The sequence below is a fragment of the Pristis pectinata genome, chromosome 11 (genome assembly GCF_009764475.1).
Source record: "Pristis pectinata isolate sPriPec2 chromosome 11, sPriPec2.1.pri, whole genome shotgun sequence".
In the NCBI taxonomy this organism is placed as follows: Eukaryota; Metazoa; Chordata; class Chondrichthyes; order Rhinopristiformes; family Pristidae; genus Pristis; species Pristis pectinata.
Window position 1 is genome coordinate 22,538,057 of NC_067415.1, and position 17,679 is coordinate 22,555,735.

General features: G+C 35.6%; 1 protein-coding gene across 8 annotated transcripts in view; it reads left to right on the forward strand.

Annotated features, from left to right (window-relative positions):
• supt20 (SPT20 homolog, SAGA complex component) overlaps nt 1-17,679 on the forward strand; it is a 65,834-nt gene that overhangs the window by 45,729 nt on the left and 2,426 nt on the right. For 3 of the 8 annotated variants that reach the window (XM_052025744.1, XM_052025745.1, XM_052025746.1), the window contains 5 exons: nt 1,387-1,538; nt 5,754-5,812; nt 13,404-13,523; nt 16,383-16,482; nt 17,373-17,497. In XM_052025744.1, the coding sequence (XP_051881704.1) occupies nt 1,387-1,538; nt 5,754-5,812; nt 13,404-13,523; nt 16,383-16,482; nt 17,373-17,497 (556 nt within the window). The remainder of the gene's footprint in view (nt 1-1,386; nt 1,539-5,753; nt 5,813-13,403; nt 13,524-16,382; nt 16,483-17,372; nt 17,498-17,679) is intronic. The other 5 variants (XM_052025747.1, XM_052025748.1, XM_052025749.1 and 2 more) reach the window with 3 other exon arrangements.

Here is a 17,679-nt window from a genome sequence, read left to right on the forward strand (position 1 = left end):
TCAGTTGTCCTTCAGGTATTTAATGTAGCCCAAGAAAAATACACTTTTCCCCCTATCATTATTGAATCTTTTAATTAGTTCTCTTTTGCTTGGAAAAAATATATTATCCAAAGTTCATGTCAAGCAACTATAATAAAATAGTTTTTAGAAAGAACATTTCACATTTTCCATTCAAGTTTACAGATAATTTTAAAAATCAAATTATCTCTTATTAGACTTCTGGGGACGATGATTGAGGAAGGTTAGATTACTTGTACATTATCTCCTTATTTAAAGATCTTCCATATCGTAAGATCTCATGGACTTCCTTTCAAAGTGCTTTAGGAGTCAGTGCAGTACAGTATGAAAAGCCATAGAGCACAAGATTAAGTAATTATTTCTGTACTGCCTATTCATGCAATTCAAGGATTTGCAGTTAACGTGATAGTAAATTGTCAATGCATGCCATCATTATTGTGTGAAACTTTCTGAGGTTTGTGCATGCATGGTTAAACTCAGAAATCTGGAAACTGTTGTCATTGACACCCTACTTGTTCACAGGGTGTGAGCCAATGCAGTCTTTGTAGATGTAATCAGTGCAGAATTGGTGATTTGATTTCAACTTACTCTCCACTATCCTTGCTGTAAAAACCACTAAAAATGTTAAAAGTCCCTTTGAATAAGATTTTAATGACGTACCAAATCTTAATTATTGTTGACTATCTATGACATTATGAATAGTTGTGCTTAATTTTAAGCGTTTAATTTCATTATTTAAAAACAATTGCATATACAAGTTTAATTGATACCAGTATTCCTTTATTTGAAAACAATGATGTGAAGATTTTTAATGTCATATGCAGTCACTACACATTGATCATTTTTATAATGTCATTTTAAAATTATATAAATATTGGGTGAAGTTTGGTAATTGTTCTGCAACTTTTGAGATAGTGTTCATAGAAGTTGTTGTTAAACAGAAAATAAATCCAGATTTCATGGACCTATCTGATGTTTGCTCTTCCCTGGAAAAATTACATTTACTGTATATTCTGAAGTGTGATGATTGCATTTACTGTCATGAATGATCTTAGTAATTTTTTTTTGGAATGCTTTTCTTCCTCTGAAAGGCATTCTTTGATTCTAATGATGCACCCAGCACTCCCTTTCTGATTGCTACTAATAGTATCGTGCATTAAGGTGACACTGCTACTGGTCAGTTTTCACTTAATGTTTTTCATGACTTATAGTGGGATTTATTTTCTGTAACCATATTAAGTTTGAAATTTCCTGATTCTTCAACTGTACAGTATATAGCATGCTTACTCCAAAACCAATGCTGAAAAAGTGGTCAAATAGCTGAAGGGAATAAGAGACATACAGACAATGCTTTTTTTTCCCTTCCAGTGGAGCACAGACATTGAGTGGTTCAAACCCCATGCTGGGGAGCAATTCTGGTGCCATAACCCCTACTGGTATAAATCTAAGCAGCATTATACCACCAGCAGGACTGGTGCCAAGCTCTCTTCCAGCTGCTATGCAATCTGCAGCCCAAGCAGGTCAGTAGGAAATAAGATTACACAGTTAATAAAATATTTTGAACAATTAAAATCCTGCTATGGTTATCTGTGTTTTCTATATATTTCAGGAGTGTTTGTCCAGGGTATGCACTTCTTTCTCAGGAAACAGTGTTATCAAAATTGTTTGGCATTGTGTAGGAAGCTCTTTAAAAGTAGTATCCCAGAATATTATGCTTCTGAAACAGACTTGTATGAAGTAAATAAAGGAAGAAAAAAGATGTAGAATTTGTTTGATGTTAGTTTTAAAGATGGTTGCCTTTTGGAATCCATTGCCACATTAGAAAGTACATAGAGACATCATTATGACATAACACATAGAACACAGCTCCTTTGTTCCCATACACCATTTAATATGAAACCCCAAGAGCTGTATGACCTAGTCAAAAAACACCTGAAACCAAACAGTTAAAACTAACCTCTCTCCCTACTACCCCATATAGTAGCATAAATTTATGGGAAGACCAGTATCAGACTCTTCTTACCTGTAGTCATATTACATTGTTAAATCTCAACAGTAATCCTCTGCAAAGTTGTGAAAACCATTTTGTATCAACAGTGCCGCCTCGGCAATACTATCAATTAAAAACTGAGCAGGTATGGAATGTTCTTGAAAAGCAAAAAAAAGAACTGCAAGTACTGGAAATCTGTAGTAAAAGCAGAGAACGATGAAAATACTCAGCAGATCTGGTGGCATCTGATGGAGGCTGCCAGACCTTCTGAGTATTTCCAGCATGCCATAATGTTTTTATTAGATATGTGTTCGGAGGCCTGTGTTGTTACTTCTCTCATACAGTACATTTAGAAAATCTCAACAGTAATTTGTGTCCTATGCTGTGAGTGTTCAAGCCAAGTTGACTACAAAGCAGCTGATGATGTTCATGAATGGGTCTATTCAGCTCACAAGGAAGAAGCCCTGTTGAATGGTTAAACAGAATTCCACCATTTCCATACGTGCTCTCAGGATACCTGCTCAGTTTTTAATTGATAGTATTGCCGAGGCAACACTGTTGATACAAAATGGTTTTCACAACTTTGCAGAGGATTACTGTTGAGATTTAACAATGTAATATGACTACAGGTAAGAAGGGTCTGATACTGGTCTTCTCATAAATTTATGCTACTATATGGGGTAGTAGGGAGAGAGGTTAGTTTTAACTGTTTGGTTTCAGGTGTTTTTTGACTAGGTCATACAGCTCTTGGGGTTTTATGTTAAATGGGGTATGAGACCAAAGGAGCTGTGTTCTATGTGTTATGTCATAATGATGACTATATGTACTTTCTAATGAAATTCTAAACTGTACTCTGTTCAAAAAAAGACCTTGTCAGTTAGGTAATCAGTGTTCTATAAAATGATTTCTTCTTGCACAGTTGATTATGAATAAGTGGTTTGTGAAAGCAAAGCAGAATGATAACTGGAACTGAAAGGATTAAAAGATGAGCACAGATTTCATTGGCTAGCTTTGCATTCCATTAAGTAATGCAGATTAGGAGGTGATCTAATTCATGTATGTTAAGATGATAAAGGGATTTGATAGGGGAGATATTGATAAACTTCATCCTCTGGTGGGGGAGCCCTAAAGAAAAGGACATAATACTAAAATCAGAATTCCCACATTAGGCATGAAATTAGGATGCACCTTTGAACATGGAGTGGTAGAAATCTGAAACACTGGCCTTCAAAAGCCTGCTGAGTTTAGCTTAATTGACCAAGATCAGTAAATTTTTGTTAGTTAAGAGCATTGAGAGATATTGAACAAAGGTGGGTAAATGGAGTTGAGGCATGGATTAGCCATGAACTAATTGAATGGCAGTGAATTATATACTCTTCTGATGTTCCAAAAAGTTAATTCAGGCCAGACTACTTCCAGACTACCTCCAACTCGGGAGCAGAGAACTAAAAGCTGTTGAGATTTACGACAGCTTTTAGTTTGTTTCTATGGCAGTTATTCAGCGAAGTTAGCTGAAGATCTGGATAATTGACTGCAGTATTTTGGTTATTGTAAATATATAGAAAGTGCCTAAACTGAATAAGCTTTAGCTTATTAATGCAAGACTCAAGAGTTCAGTTTTCAGTTATTTTATTGAAGTTCATGTTAAAGTGTACACATTTTCAATATCTTTTAAAAAATAGAGCAAGTTGATACTTTCAAAACAATCTTTAAGTGAAGGAATTCTAAATAACTGTTTTAAGTCTGTTCAGATTTCTAATTCTTGATTGGTTGTATAATGTGCCTAATCTGAAAAATACAATAAAGTGTAATATTTAACACACTGTCCATTTACGAAAAGTATGCCTGATGGTTGACTGAAGGGTCTATTTCCATGTTGTTGCATCTAAGACTATGCCTGAACCGACACAATTTTTGGTCTGGACCTTGCAGTCGACAACTACTTCTGGTCCACGTACGAATAGAAATCATTAAAAAGTGAAATGTTAATTTCATATATACTGTATATAAAATATAAAGAGTTCAAAAAAAAAGTTCCAGCTTTCAATTTCCTGGTTTTGCTCTCGGAGAATTCTTCATTGTGATTGGGTGCCTAACCTATTTGATCTCATCACTGTTAATGGATACCAAAAATCCCCAATGGCTGATGCCAGAATAAAATCAACACCGAAAGAGAGACAAAACCTATGTTCAAGTCAGCAGTCAATTTACATCATAAACTATAATGTTTAATATAACTGTCTAAAATTTGCATCCAGATTGAATTATTCTGATTTTTTGGATCCAATTGGATTTCTTTCTCAAAGCAGTAAAATTTATATTTTATAGTTTGGAAATACAATCTTTTGACACTTGTCAGCAGAAGAAGCACTCTGAGTGGCCTCTTGTCATAAATTTTCCGATCCTATATAGTTCAAGTAAGAAGGCATAATTTCTTCCTCAGCTGTATGTCATACAGTTATTTAGCACGGAAACTCATCCATGCTGACCAAGGTGCCTTCCTGAGCTAATCCCATTTACCTTCATTTGACCCATATACCTCTTAGCCTTCCCTATTCGTGAATCTGTCAAAATGTCTTTTAAACATTGTAATTGTACCTGCCTCTACCACTTCCTCTGACAACTCGTTCTATAAATCCACAGATCCCCTTTAATTCTTTCCCCTCTCATCTTAAACCTATGCCCTCTAGTTTTAGACTCCCCTATCTTGGGAAAAGAACTGTGACCATCCACCTTATCCATGCCCTTCATGATTTTATAAATCTCTATAAAGTCACTGCTCAGCCTTCTACACTGCAGGGAAAACAAACCTAGCCTATCCAGTCTCCCTTTATAACTCAGGCTCTCCAGTCCTGCTAACATCCATGTGAATCTTTTCTGCACCCTCTCTAGCTTAATCACATCCTTCCTATAGTGTGGCAACCAGAAATGCACACAATATTCCAGATGTGGTCTATAACCCACACTACCTCGAGGGATAGCCACGACGATCTATACAGCTGTAACATGACCTCCCAACTCTTGTACTCAATGCCCTGACTGATGAAAGCAAGTGTGCCTTATGCCTTCTTCACCATTCGGTCTACCTGAATCGCCACTTTCGGGGATATATGTACTTGTACCCCAAGGTGTCTCTGTTTTACAACACTCTCCAGGACCTGCCATTTACTCTGTATGTCCTGCCCTGATTTAACTTCTCAAAATGCATCACTTCAAACATGTCTGAGTTAAATTCTATCTGCCATTCCTTTGCCCACTTTCCAAGTTGATCCAGATCCCTTACTGTAGCTTTAATATCAGAAGTGTCACCCATTTGGCTTCAATCACAACATTTCTATTAATCCTTTACTACTATCCCCAATGCGAAAACTTGTTTTTTAAAAGCACTGATTTACTTGTTTTGATCACAAAATATAAGAGTCTGGAGCATAGATTATAGATCGTAGCTAAATCAACTTACTTGGATTTATCTGTGGTGAGATGAACTGGCCTAGAATACCTACCTAACTCCTTGTAGGTTTTAGGTTCCAGGTGAATGGTTGAATTCCTCTCAAAGCCATGGTTTAGATAATAAAAATATACCAAATTCAGCACATCAAACTATTTAGAATTACTCTGAAGTAAATAGGTTGAGGAAAATACACGTAACTGCACATTGAAGAAGGCCTTGCATCTGAACATAAGAATGCTTTTGAATCAAGTAACTTAATTCATCATACCTAATGTGTCACTGTTTTCTCTGCAGGTGGTTCATTTGTTGGCTTAAAAAATGCTCCTGGTTTCAGACCTCTGAATTTGCTTCAGGTAGGGTTCCTTTATTATAGTGTCTTCCATTATTTTCATTCGTCATCATCTGAAATAATCTTCACTATTCTGGTTATTGTACCATAACATATCTGAAGCATTTCATGTTTCTAGCTAGTATTTTTGAAATGCAGAATATGGTGTGTATATAATGGCAAGTAAAGTATCAGTTCTGGTCTGTAATTAACCTTTAACTTGAACTTCAGAATTCCTAATAGTATCATGTTCTTGTTAATCTTACATTTCTCTTGATTTGAACATTTTACCAGAACAAATGAGAATAAGACTTGAACTTCAAATACATCTCCTCCCATTATTCCTAATTCCAAAACATGGTGCACACTTCTGATTGTGTAATGTGGATAAGACCATCTTCTATTGACCTCCAGTTTGTGCTTGTAAATTTGATAACACTATATTCAGTTAAATGCCCTTGCCCACACCACTTAAAACCCTAAGTCTGAAATGTCCATTCACATAAATAATCTGTATTTACCACATGTAGTTAACTTTATCCATCAAACCAATTTCAAATTTAGCAAATCCTGCAAACAACATTCCTGAGATTCCTGAAATGGGATAATAAGGTCATGGATTTATCATTTGTCTTTAGGCCTTCAGAGGTCCACATCCATTTTTGGCATTGTTTTTTGCTACTATTCCGTTCAAGAATCAAATTGTTTGTGACTTTTACTTATTCTCAAATAATTCATTCTTCACATTCAAGTTGTCTCATACATTTTTGTCAGAGAATTGTTCTGATAAAATTGAAACCTGTTCTCACATTGTTCTTTCTTGGATCACCCTGCCACATCTGACAGAGGTGTGGTTGATTTGGAACATGTGAAGAAAGTCACCTGCTGGAAATAACATACAAAATTTCCTATCCAAGTGTCCCAGTGTCTTCCCATCTAATGATGTCATATGTGAGGTTACATTAGAACAAATGAACCTAAACCCTATGGTATATAATCTAACATTGTAAAGTCTTTTCAAGGAAAATAAGTCCATCTCAGGGCCTTTGCCAGAACTTTCATTGTTACTATAACAACAGGATGACACTCACATACATGTGCATGTGCATACTATTATCAGAGTATATAAAGTCTTGAATATGAGCCAGCAGATCCGAAATAGAAAATATCTGTGTAGCTTTTCCTCACCAAGACGGTGTTCTTGAGTAGTTTCCTGACCATGTCACCGATTCTGCCTTTTAGAATGGTGCACCAACATGCTTTGCTTTTAATCATATTTTAACTCTTTGTTAATTAAAGATTCCACAGTTTATTGATCTTCACAATTTTGTAATAACCTGAAAAAACGTATGCACACAAAGAACAAACCAGTTGGTTGTTTTTGGTGTACATTGCCGTTCCTGGCACAGAGTGAAGTATTTTTTATATTCTTCTGTGAAATGTGAACATCACTGACAAGGTAAAAATTATCATCCATGATGTATTTACATTAAGGTCTCTATCTGCAAGGGATAGGGGCATGACTTTCCACAAATAAGAAAAAAAAGTATTTTGTACCCTTTACCCCCCCCCAATAAACATTAATATGCCCTACAAAGTTCTAAAAGCATTAACACACATTAATAAACATATTAAAATGTTTAAATACTTAAAGAAAATGATATTTGCTAAGAAACTACAACTTACAAGCAGTGATACTTTTGAAGTCAGAAGGTGCATCAGTGTATACAAAGATTGCTCTATTAGAACAGCGCACAACAGAGCCACTAGCACAAGTGTGTGGAAGCTGATCACAGACAATGATTTATTCCTCAATATGAACATGTATGTAGATATATTTGTTTGAAAAAAATTCAAGGTGGGGCACAGGGCCAAATTTGCAAGTACCCAGGTCTACAGATAGCAATCTGTGGATAACAAGGACTGAGTGTATTTCAAAATTTATTTCATTGTGTTTTTTTTAAATATAACTTGTACATTCCTTGTACTCTTCCAAAAATTGCATTATCTCAAAATGAATTCTCTCCATAAACACCATACAGCATGCGATTAAATACATATAATGTTCAGGTTAGGTAAGCTGCAAATGGTTACATCAGGTTTGAATTCTACAAACATAAAAATTTGGAGCAGGAGTTGGGCATTTGTGCCCCCTTGGAAAACATTTTAACATTATTGCAGTCATTAACACTTTTTCTACTGATTGATCAGGAACCTCAGAATAATTACAATGTAATATTAACTTTTTAGAAGAGAACCCTGACAACTATGTTTCTCTGCCTGTAGTGTCTTTGGAATGCATTAGGACACACCACATATGTATCTAAAGAGGTCATGTTTATTTACAGGACAGCAAAATTATTATTTAACATGTTGAAACCTAAGCTGTGGCTGCAAAACTTTGTGTTCTACACAAGGTGTGAAACTGTCCCATTGTCTGCAGTGTAAGAGGATCACAATACAAAGGTACACACCGATACAGGGGAAAAAAAGTGCTAAAAAATGCATTACACTCTGCTCTCTTTTTAAAGCAACAGGAAAATACAAGTCAAATATCCATATACACATTTAAAGAAAAACAACAATAAATTTAGTTTAGAGATTCTGATTTCCTTAAAGGTCTTGGTGTTGAATCCGTTTTTAGACTGATTCTAGAACTGAAGTGAAAGAACGTTCTGTTTCTTTATTTGGATTTGATGCTTCACCTTATGCATTTATAATGGATCCAACTTAGGCATGACTTCATGTTCAAAATCTCAACTTGGTTCAGCTTTAATAGAGATCATTTATTTGAACTAAGTGAACCCTTTGGATTTTGCCACCAATTTCAACCAAATATCTCTTGGCTTTGCATACCTCTTCTACAGTATGGTTCCTACTTCCTGTTTGTGTGAGCTCAGCTTGCTAGGTGGCGTAAAGACATAAGCATGCTCATTTTGCTTGAAACTGCTTTCTTTCTGATTAGTGCTATTTTTAACTCAACAACTTCTGTTCAGCTCCAGAAAGCAAATTTGTTGAACAAGTGTTAAGCGTGTTTTGAAGCTTCTCATCAAGAGCTCTATAGTTGGTTTTATTCAGAGCTGATCTCTACTAACCTAGAAATCGTTCAAACGGTGTTTCAGGCTGAGTTTTGAATACCCCTGCAACATTTGTTTCTTGAGAACTTTCTTCATTATTCTGGCTTATTCTTGGCTACTTTATTTGAAGCCAAAAGATGTGAAGGAGCAAGGATAAAGCTTGCAAACTGAATACATCAAAATTGAGGGCCATTGTCTGACCCATGTTCTTCAGATAAAGCATGACATGTACACACATTGTACATGAATCCATATGCTTCATTTCACTTTGAGTGACTATTGATCAGTACCATGACTGCAAAGGAGCTTATGGTGGTTTATTTGTACATCTATGGCAAAATCTAGTTTGCATAGTACTGACTTTAGGCCAGTAAGCAAAGCTTCTTGCAATTGCTTTCTTGCTGTTTGTTCCTGTGTGTTTGGTATGAAGTTCGGCCAAAATCTTTTTCTTTCCAAATATAGAGGTATTGTCTCTCTCTGACCACATCCCCCAACTCTACCATCACCTATTCACACAGTTATTGCAACAGTTACGGAATGGTATTGTCTGTGTATTGGTCACATTCTGTCCATGCTATCAGTGCCTGTTCATAGACTTCTTACAAGTTTAATTCTGTCTGGGTCTTGTCTGTGAATTCAGACATAATTCTTCTGTTACTTCCAACATTAGAGCTGCAACAGCAACTGCAATGAGGCTCTGCTTGGAATTCCTGTACTTGATTGTACAGGCACCTACAGATTTTCTTGCCTACACAAGCAACAGTCTACCCCTATAAGATTTTATCTTTGATGTCCTGGAACATCTTCCATGAAGACTGGACTCCACAGAGTATCCTTGTATATTGGAAGAGTCCTTTGTGTGAATTGTTGATTAGGTACTGTTGATTGTCTATGTTGACCTCACTTTTGCATAGGCAAGGAAGAGATCCATTTTGTGAACACAATTGATCCTGCTCTTGTGAAGTGGGGAATGGATATTGTTTGTCATCAACAGTTTGACTTAGTTGACTCTGTAGTCACCACACAACCATGCTGTCTTATCTACCTGAGGCACAACCACAATTTCGCAAACACACCATTTTGTTCTAGCCTATCAAGTTCCTTCTCCAGTTGACTCTTTAAAGCACATGAGACTGTTCTTGGCTTGCAATAAACAGATTTTACATCTGTCCTGCTGCAGATGTTCAGATTGTATGCTGTCATGTCACTGGAGTTCACTTTGAATGTAATGTCATACTTTTCCAATGCTGTGATGAGGTACGACTTCAAAGTATCAGCAGTGAAAACATTCTTTCAATCTACCACAAGTTGTCTCAACTAGTCCTTTGTCATTAAATTTGACCTGTTTCCATAGATTGCCATGATGATTGATTGATTATAGTGGATCAGTAGTTGATCTACCAATCAACCCAAAACCATTGCATAGGGCACAATACAAAAAGGCACAAAATTGCAATGCATGGATAAGCTTTTTAGTGAAATCCTGTATTGGTCTCACTTCTAGCTCCTTGTACCAAAATTACAGATTTCAGCTTTTTTGAACAGCTTTGATAAAGTAATCTTCCAGTTTCTGCATAACATCTTAAAACAAGACTTTTTTTTGTCTTGCACAGTGCAAGAAGATTTTCCACTGTGCCATTTGCTTCTGGCCCAATCTCCAACACAGACTTTAATATTTTATGCCTGCATGCAGCATCGTTTTGAACTCATGATATCTTGGATATTGTTCATGTTCAATAATTTGACCATTAATCCAATGTAAAAAATGAATGGTTCCTGAGCTCAGTCATACATGCCTAGAACCCCAATGTAACAAGTCAGGCCAGTGATATTGTTGTCCTTCTATTTAGCAATGTTGTGGTTAAACGTGGTGTATGGGATAGTCCAGTGATAAATCAGGGCCTTCAACAAAGGAGATTCCACTTGAAAAATCACTTCTGTGTTCAAACACTTAAAATTTACCACATGAGAATGCATTGTGGCACAATAGATATATATCCAAAGAAATAATGTTCATTTACAAAACAACACACATGCTAATATTCATTGAATCCTGTCAACGAAAAGTGTTTCATACTGTCTGAAAACTGTTACGTTGTTTTGCTGTCCAATAGCATTACGGTATAAAATATATACACAGACACACATGTTCCTTACTTAATGATATTACCTAACTTTGATCATGAGTGGCGAGTATAATGACGAGTAATTATGTAGTTATCTTTTCCATAACCTTTGAAATACTCCAGTTTGCAAAGTGCCAGGAACTACTTGTATTGTTCCACTGATTATATATGCGTACACCTAACAACTTGAACTCCATTTTTAAGCATTAATCATAATTATATTAACTAATGTAAGAGCAACAGACTTCCCACTAAATACTAAGGAATGAACAAAAAGTAGTTTCTTTTTCAATTTTTGTTGAATGTGTTTGTGTATATGTATTTCATAGGCATTATGTTGTGACTGTCCTCAAGAATTACAGGAAAGATAGAAAAGTGGGGAAACAAAAAAAGATTGTGATAGAATTGATAAAAGGTACTGGGAAGAGCTAATGTAGTTGAGGGTACCAAGTGCATTAGGGCTGATAGATGTCTACTTACGGGCCATCATTTAATGGGAAATGGTGATCACATTAAATGAAAGGTTTTCAATAGGGGATTGTTTTGTGCAGGCACATTTGCACAGGGGAGAAAGGAACTACATGCAAAGCAAGAGCTGCCTAAGTGATTAAAGATGTAGAGATTTAAATGAAACAAAGTGAAATTCATAATAATGCAGAACTAAACTGAAAACACAAAGTACAATGAAGAATTGAAAAAGAAAGTAATCAAAGTGATTGCATGGAAGTAGGTTAGCTGGTAACACAAAACAAACCCAAATGTCTTCTATAAACAAACAAATGGTAAAAACATAATGAAAGGAAAGTTCATTAGAGAACGAAAATATGGTTTTGTGTCAGGAGCAAGTGTGATTTGTATCTGTGTTCTTCAAATACAGAATATTTCCAATGATCGGTAGAGGAACAAGAGAAATGAATAAGATAAAACCGAATAAAAGGGAGTACTTAAAAGATCTGCAGTGTCCAACATAAAAATAAGTAATGTTGTTCAGCAACGATACATCCTCCATGGTCAAGGCTCTGGCCACCATATTCCAATTCTCCTTGAATATGGGTGTAGTGCTGGAGACGGGAGTTTACAAATGTTTCAGTCAACCTAATACAAGACAAAACTAATTTGACATCAGTAATATATGGGTTAATAAAGAATTTATTTACCTCATCAAGTTTTTTCTCATCGGCAGACAAATCAGATTGCTGATTAGATTGCAGGATTGGTAGAAGTAATCAAATTTGATATCCATAATGTTGCTTTGCAACGAAAATAGAATATTTTACTGAAGTGTGGCAAACAAAAAACTGTCGGCTTTGCAAAGCATTGTGAACAGTCTGCTTTTCTCAGAGGATCTGACTTAGTGTGGCAAAGCCCAGCCAAAAATAATTATCAGTGATCAGGATCTGACAAGAGGTTATTTGATTTACACATTTCATGTGCAATTGAAGTGTTACCTGTTCTATGGTGAGGCCCAGCACTTTGTCCAGAAGATGTTATAGGGTTCATTAGTAGAAGCTTAAACTGAATCTTATAGGTAGTGTGACTTGAGGGCATTCCACCATTCAACCAGACTACTGTGCCTCAAACATGCTTAAATAAATTTACATATATTGAAAGACTAATGGTAGCTCAATTGTAATTGCCCATATATGAAACTTCAGATACGTAACCAAAGAACAAAGGAAGTCTACTCTGGGGGAGAAAATGCATCGTTCCTTTTAACTATTTCTTTGGTAACCTGCAACAGCTTTAGCATTTAAGAACATGCATCCCTTCTCTGAAAAGTGAATATTTGTGAAATGATTATACAAAACAAAAATGATATAGCACCCTGTAGAGGGTATGGTACTGACTAGCAAGTTGGAGATCACGAGTTCGTATCCCATCATGAAGATCTGTGAGGTTGAAATTACGAACTTGCCTTTAGAAGACAGATGTTACTAAACAACTGATTCACTAATAACAGCAGAAATGCTGGAAGAACTCAGACAGGAAAGCAGCATCTGTGGAAAGGGAAATCAGTTAACATCGGTTCAGTGACCCTTCCTCAGAACTAGACATGACTCACTAATATCCTTCCAGCTGGTCTAACCCAAGTAAGACTGTCCCCTACTGTTTACTCTCTGGTGCCTTCTGAGATGTCCACAAGCCACTCAGTTTAGGGCAAGTAGGGTTGGGAAGTAAATCTATCCAAGTTGCTGTCACAGATCTTTATAAAAATAACTTTTTGATAAACTCACAATGGAATGGCCTTGTCTATTGCTGGGCACTTCAAAATATGGTAATAATTTGTTTTATATGTGGATTCTTAATGAAGCACTTCTGTGCCAAAAAGGGCTGTAGTTATGTAGATAATACCGTATAATCCAAATTTAGATAGTGGTTTTGTCTTTATTTTACATTTTTAATCCTATCCCAGCTGTCAAGTGGCCCACCAGTGATCTACAATCCACTACAGCAGCAACAGCTCCCCCAGTTTTCTCAGCTACAATCATCCCAGCAGTCTGCAACTTCCAGCCCTCAACAGCAGGGAGAACAGGTGCATTTTCTTTATGTTACAAAGCAAGTAAATCAAGTCACTTATACTTAATGAACAGACCACAGGACACGGTTGAAGAATGCAGATGAATTTCTTTTTAAAGTGCCAATGTTGAACCAGTGATTATTGAAATTATTGGGCTGCCAGAGCTTAATTTTCCCCCTAGTTTGTGTAACAAATAGTAAAATTGAAGCACATGTCCAGCCTAGAATTTAAAATTACAAACAAGGATATTTGATCCATAGGCACTTTCAGCCTAGAATTTAAAATTCCAAACAGTGATGTTTGATCCATGGGCATTTTCTACAATATCTTATGGCTTGATTTGCAACATTGGTCATAAAACATTGCCATTTGCTAATTTCATTTATGATTACCATTCAGAAACTTGAACTTTTATGGCATTTATATGCCTAGGAAAAAAAGTGATATGGGAACTTTTTTTTAATCCAGTTCTAAAATCGAAAAACATCGGATTAGATATTAATCATTAAGTGTCCTAATTGGCAGTCTGTATATCCAATTGCCAGGCATTGGTAGAATATTAAATAATTAAATTAACAAAATTTATGAATTTGTAAGTTGTGCTTGCTATCAAGATTATTGATGGGATTAAATTGCAAAATATTTTTTATATTTTCAGTACATATTTTGATGTTTTCTTATTTTTGGTTTTTGGTTAACCAGGGTTAAAATTAACCAGGGTGCTAGTCTCAATTTGGTGTGATCCAGAGTGAAAGTTGGCCTGCAAATACTAAACACATCTAAATAGTGACACAATATAGGCTTTGATTTATTCCTTTTGCTTGTGTTCAAAGGCACAACAATGTCTTCATTTACATGGTTTAGAATGTAACAGAACTATTATTGATTCTGAAGATATCACAGTAAATTTTTTTAAAGTATTATGCAACATAATTAAGCTGACATTTTTTCAATTTGTACTGATGACCAAAGACCAACTTTTTTCCTACACATCAATAAAACTGTCGGCAATATGCAATATATTATGTCATTCAAGCATTTTAGTTTCAGAATGTGGTCTTTAAAATTCAGCTATTAACCAATCAGATTTGTTTGTGAGCAGAGAATATGTCAGTCATAATGAGTGGGTTGAGTTGAGAGAAGCAGCAAACTTGAATGAGTTCGTTCATGAATTGCAATGGCTGAGTTTGAATATATGAGTGTTATTTATTGTCATTACTTATGTCATTGCAATTTATTTCAAAAATTGAAAGAGGATATATTTACCATTTTAAATAACCAAAAACCCTGATTTTTTCCAAACAGTTTTGAAAAAAAACAATCAAAAAATGAAAAATTAAACTCCTATACATAAGTGGCATCCATTGATACTAAAAAGTCAGTACCTTGTGCTGTGTTTATTAATATTAATAATGAGAACAGTACTACTTGTGTGACTATTGTGCAGTTAATTATTTAGCAGTTCATTTCAGATCTGTGAACTTTTATTAAAAATTAAAAAATATGAAAAATAAATGAAAAAATTTAAAAAAATATATTAAAAATGAAATGGCCAGGCAGCTGAGATGAAAAATTCTATTGCAAGAAAAGTTTATTGAAGCACAATGTATAATGTAATCATACAAAAGAACAAAGATTGAAACCCTTATGACTGTAATTTGTACAGTAATTCTCTGCCTCAAGCCTCTTTATATTGGACCAGCTCTCTGACAAGTGTTAATTCCTGTCATTGCACACACCTGTAAGTTTTTGCTCAAAGAGGCTGCTCTGGTCAATAATGTTTTATTTATATTCAGTCACCTTGGTGGTTAATTTGATGTAGGGTACTCTTTGTAATTTACAAGCAGAATTTTATGGCATGTTATTAAATCCACAAAAATGCAGCAGTACCAATGGCAATCTTTCAAGGCAGATAGTTGAAGCTGCTTTATTTGTGTTGGCTTGGTTAAGATGGGTTATGGTATTGCTTCATAAAATGCATGATGCTTTCTTTTTTGCCAACTTTATTGCACATCTAGGGTTGTCTCTCATGTTTCCTTCTACATTTCTCTATCCTAGAGAGCTGTGGATGCTCAGCTGTTCAGTTTATTTAAGAAGACTGATAGATATTTTAATACTAAGGACATCAAGGTGTGTCTGTAATGTGTAGGAAGGTTGAGGTGGAGGACCACATGATCGTATTGAATAGGCCAAATGGTCTACTCTTTACGTTTTTTCATACTGGATGAAATTTCCACAAGCCTTTCAAGTAAACTATTACTTGAGATATATAGGGTATTGTAATACACGGTTTCCAGTAAGACTGCTTATTTCTAAGAATTCCTTTTTTTTCCAAGTTAAAATTTTAAAAAGTGTTTGAACAACATATTAATGGAACGCTATTAATTTTTTGAAGAACTACTTCTGTTCTGGGAAGTCTTGTCGCTTGTTGAGGCTAACCTTGGGAGAGCCAAACATGCATTACAGTTCAGAAATACATAGTACTTTAATGATCTGTCGTCTTTAGTTTACAATCATTATTCATCAACATGTCTAGTTTTTGTTTCCTTTGGTAGGCATAAGGATTGGATTCGTGTGTTTTAGGAAAATATTGGAAAAGAAATGGTGTATAGAATGTGGGATTGTTCCAAATCCAGAATCTAGAAAGTTTTCCTATTGACAGCATTCTTTAACAAAAAAAATAGCAAAGCTTTCAGGAAAATAATTTTAGGTCTCCCATCAGCTGTTTAAATCTTCCTATTTTTATGATGTTGATTTTTTTTGGTTTGGTTCACTGAGATTGAATTTAGTCTAGAAGTTGTTGAAATATCAAATCCACAAAACTTAACACTGATGCATAGAACTCAGATATAGGAACTCTGTTCTGTCCAGCAGAATTCTGACCAGGCTCCAACTAGCCAGGAACAGGCTTTGACAGCTCAGCAGACTGCAGTCATCAACCTGGCAGCAGGTTTTGTGCCTCCTCAGGCTGCAGGTACATGCTATAAAACTTTCATCTTCTGACTTGTGTTCCTTACTACTTCACTTCCGTCCTGAACGACTTTCTTTCAGAACTGTCACTCACTGACTGTCTAGCTGCCTTGTTTTTGCACTTCTGCTAACTACTGGTTTTTCCTTGTAGTCTTATCATGGCACTTCCAGTGAGATACAGATTGCTTTGGCAAAGTGCACTATAGTAAAGGGATTGCACCAACACTTCAAAAATCTGAATGCATGTATTTAGTTTGTTGCATTTAACCTTTATCCCCTTGAGCTTACCCTGCCCTCCACACCCCCCCCCCCCTTAAAAAACGTCTGTTACTTTGTTTAACAATTCCTCAGTGAGTTTTAGGGAGTGCACCAATTAATTTACCTTTGTCTTTCATTTCCTAATCATACCATTAGATCTGACTAATCAATTGATTAGCATGCATATTTTCATCAAAATTGTACCTTGAGTATAGAGTGTGCATTATTTTACTGAACTGGAATTCAAATAAAACTATTACATTCATCCAAGCACAGCATGCATTTTAAAACTGAATATAACCAAACAAGTTTGCCTAAATTAAAATTGGCTCTCGTAAATTGAAACTAATGCTTCTCAATCAAATCTAATCATTTGCAAAAAATTGGACTGAACTTCCACTAATATCCATTAGAATACTTCCAACTGAGAAAATTTGTAAATGGAAAAACTACTCAGTATACTTATCATAGCTTTTACTCATACTACATTCCATAAATATTTAGCTATGTTTCTGATACAAACTTCTAGGTGAATTCTACTGATCCCCTTTGTTACAATCTTTCCCTATCCTGATTTCTTCCCTCATTTGATCCTCTTGTTGTCCCTCCCTTTTCCCCTACCTGTCTCCCCTGTAGTGTTGTCTCAGCTTGGCTCTGCTGTGAACAGACCTGGGCAAAGCCTTCCTCAGCAGAGACTCCAGCTTACATCTGCCTTACAGCAGCAACAGCAACAAGCCTTGCAGCAGCAGCAACAAATACAAGTAATCCAGCAACTTGGCTACAGTTACATGAAATATTAAAAAAAATTCTCAGCTCCAAAATAAAGAAAGGAGAAAAGTCAGAGGTGCTGCCCAAAAAACTAAAAATTGTTTGTTTGAATCCAAGAGGGTTGGCAGTTGGAAAACAAATTGGGTGATCAAGTTACAGTTGTCTAATCACTTTG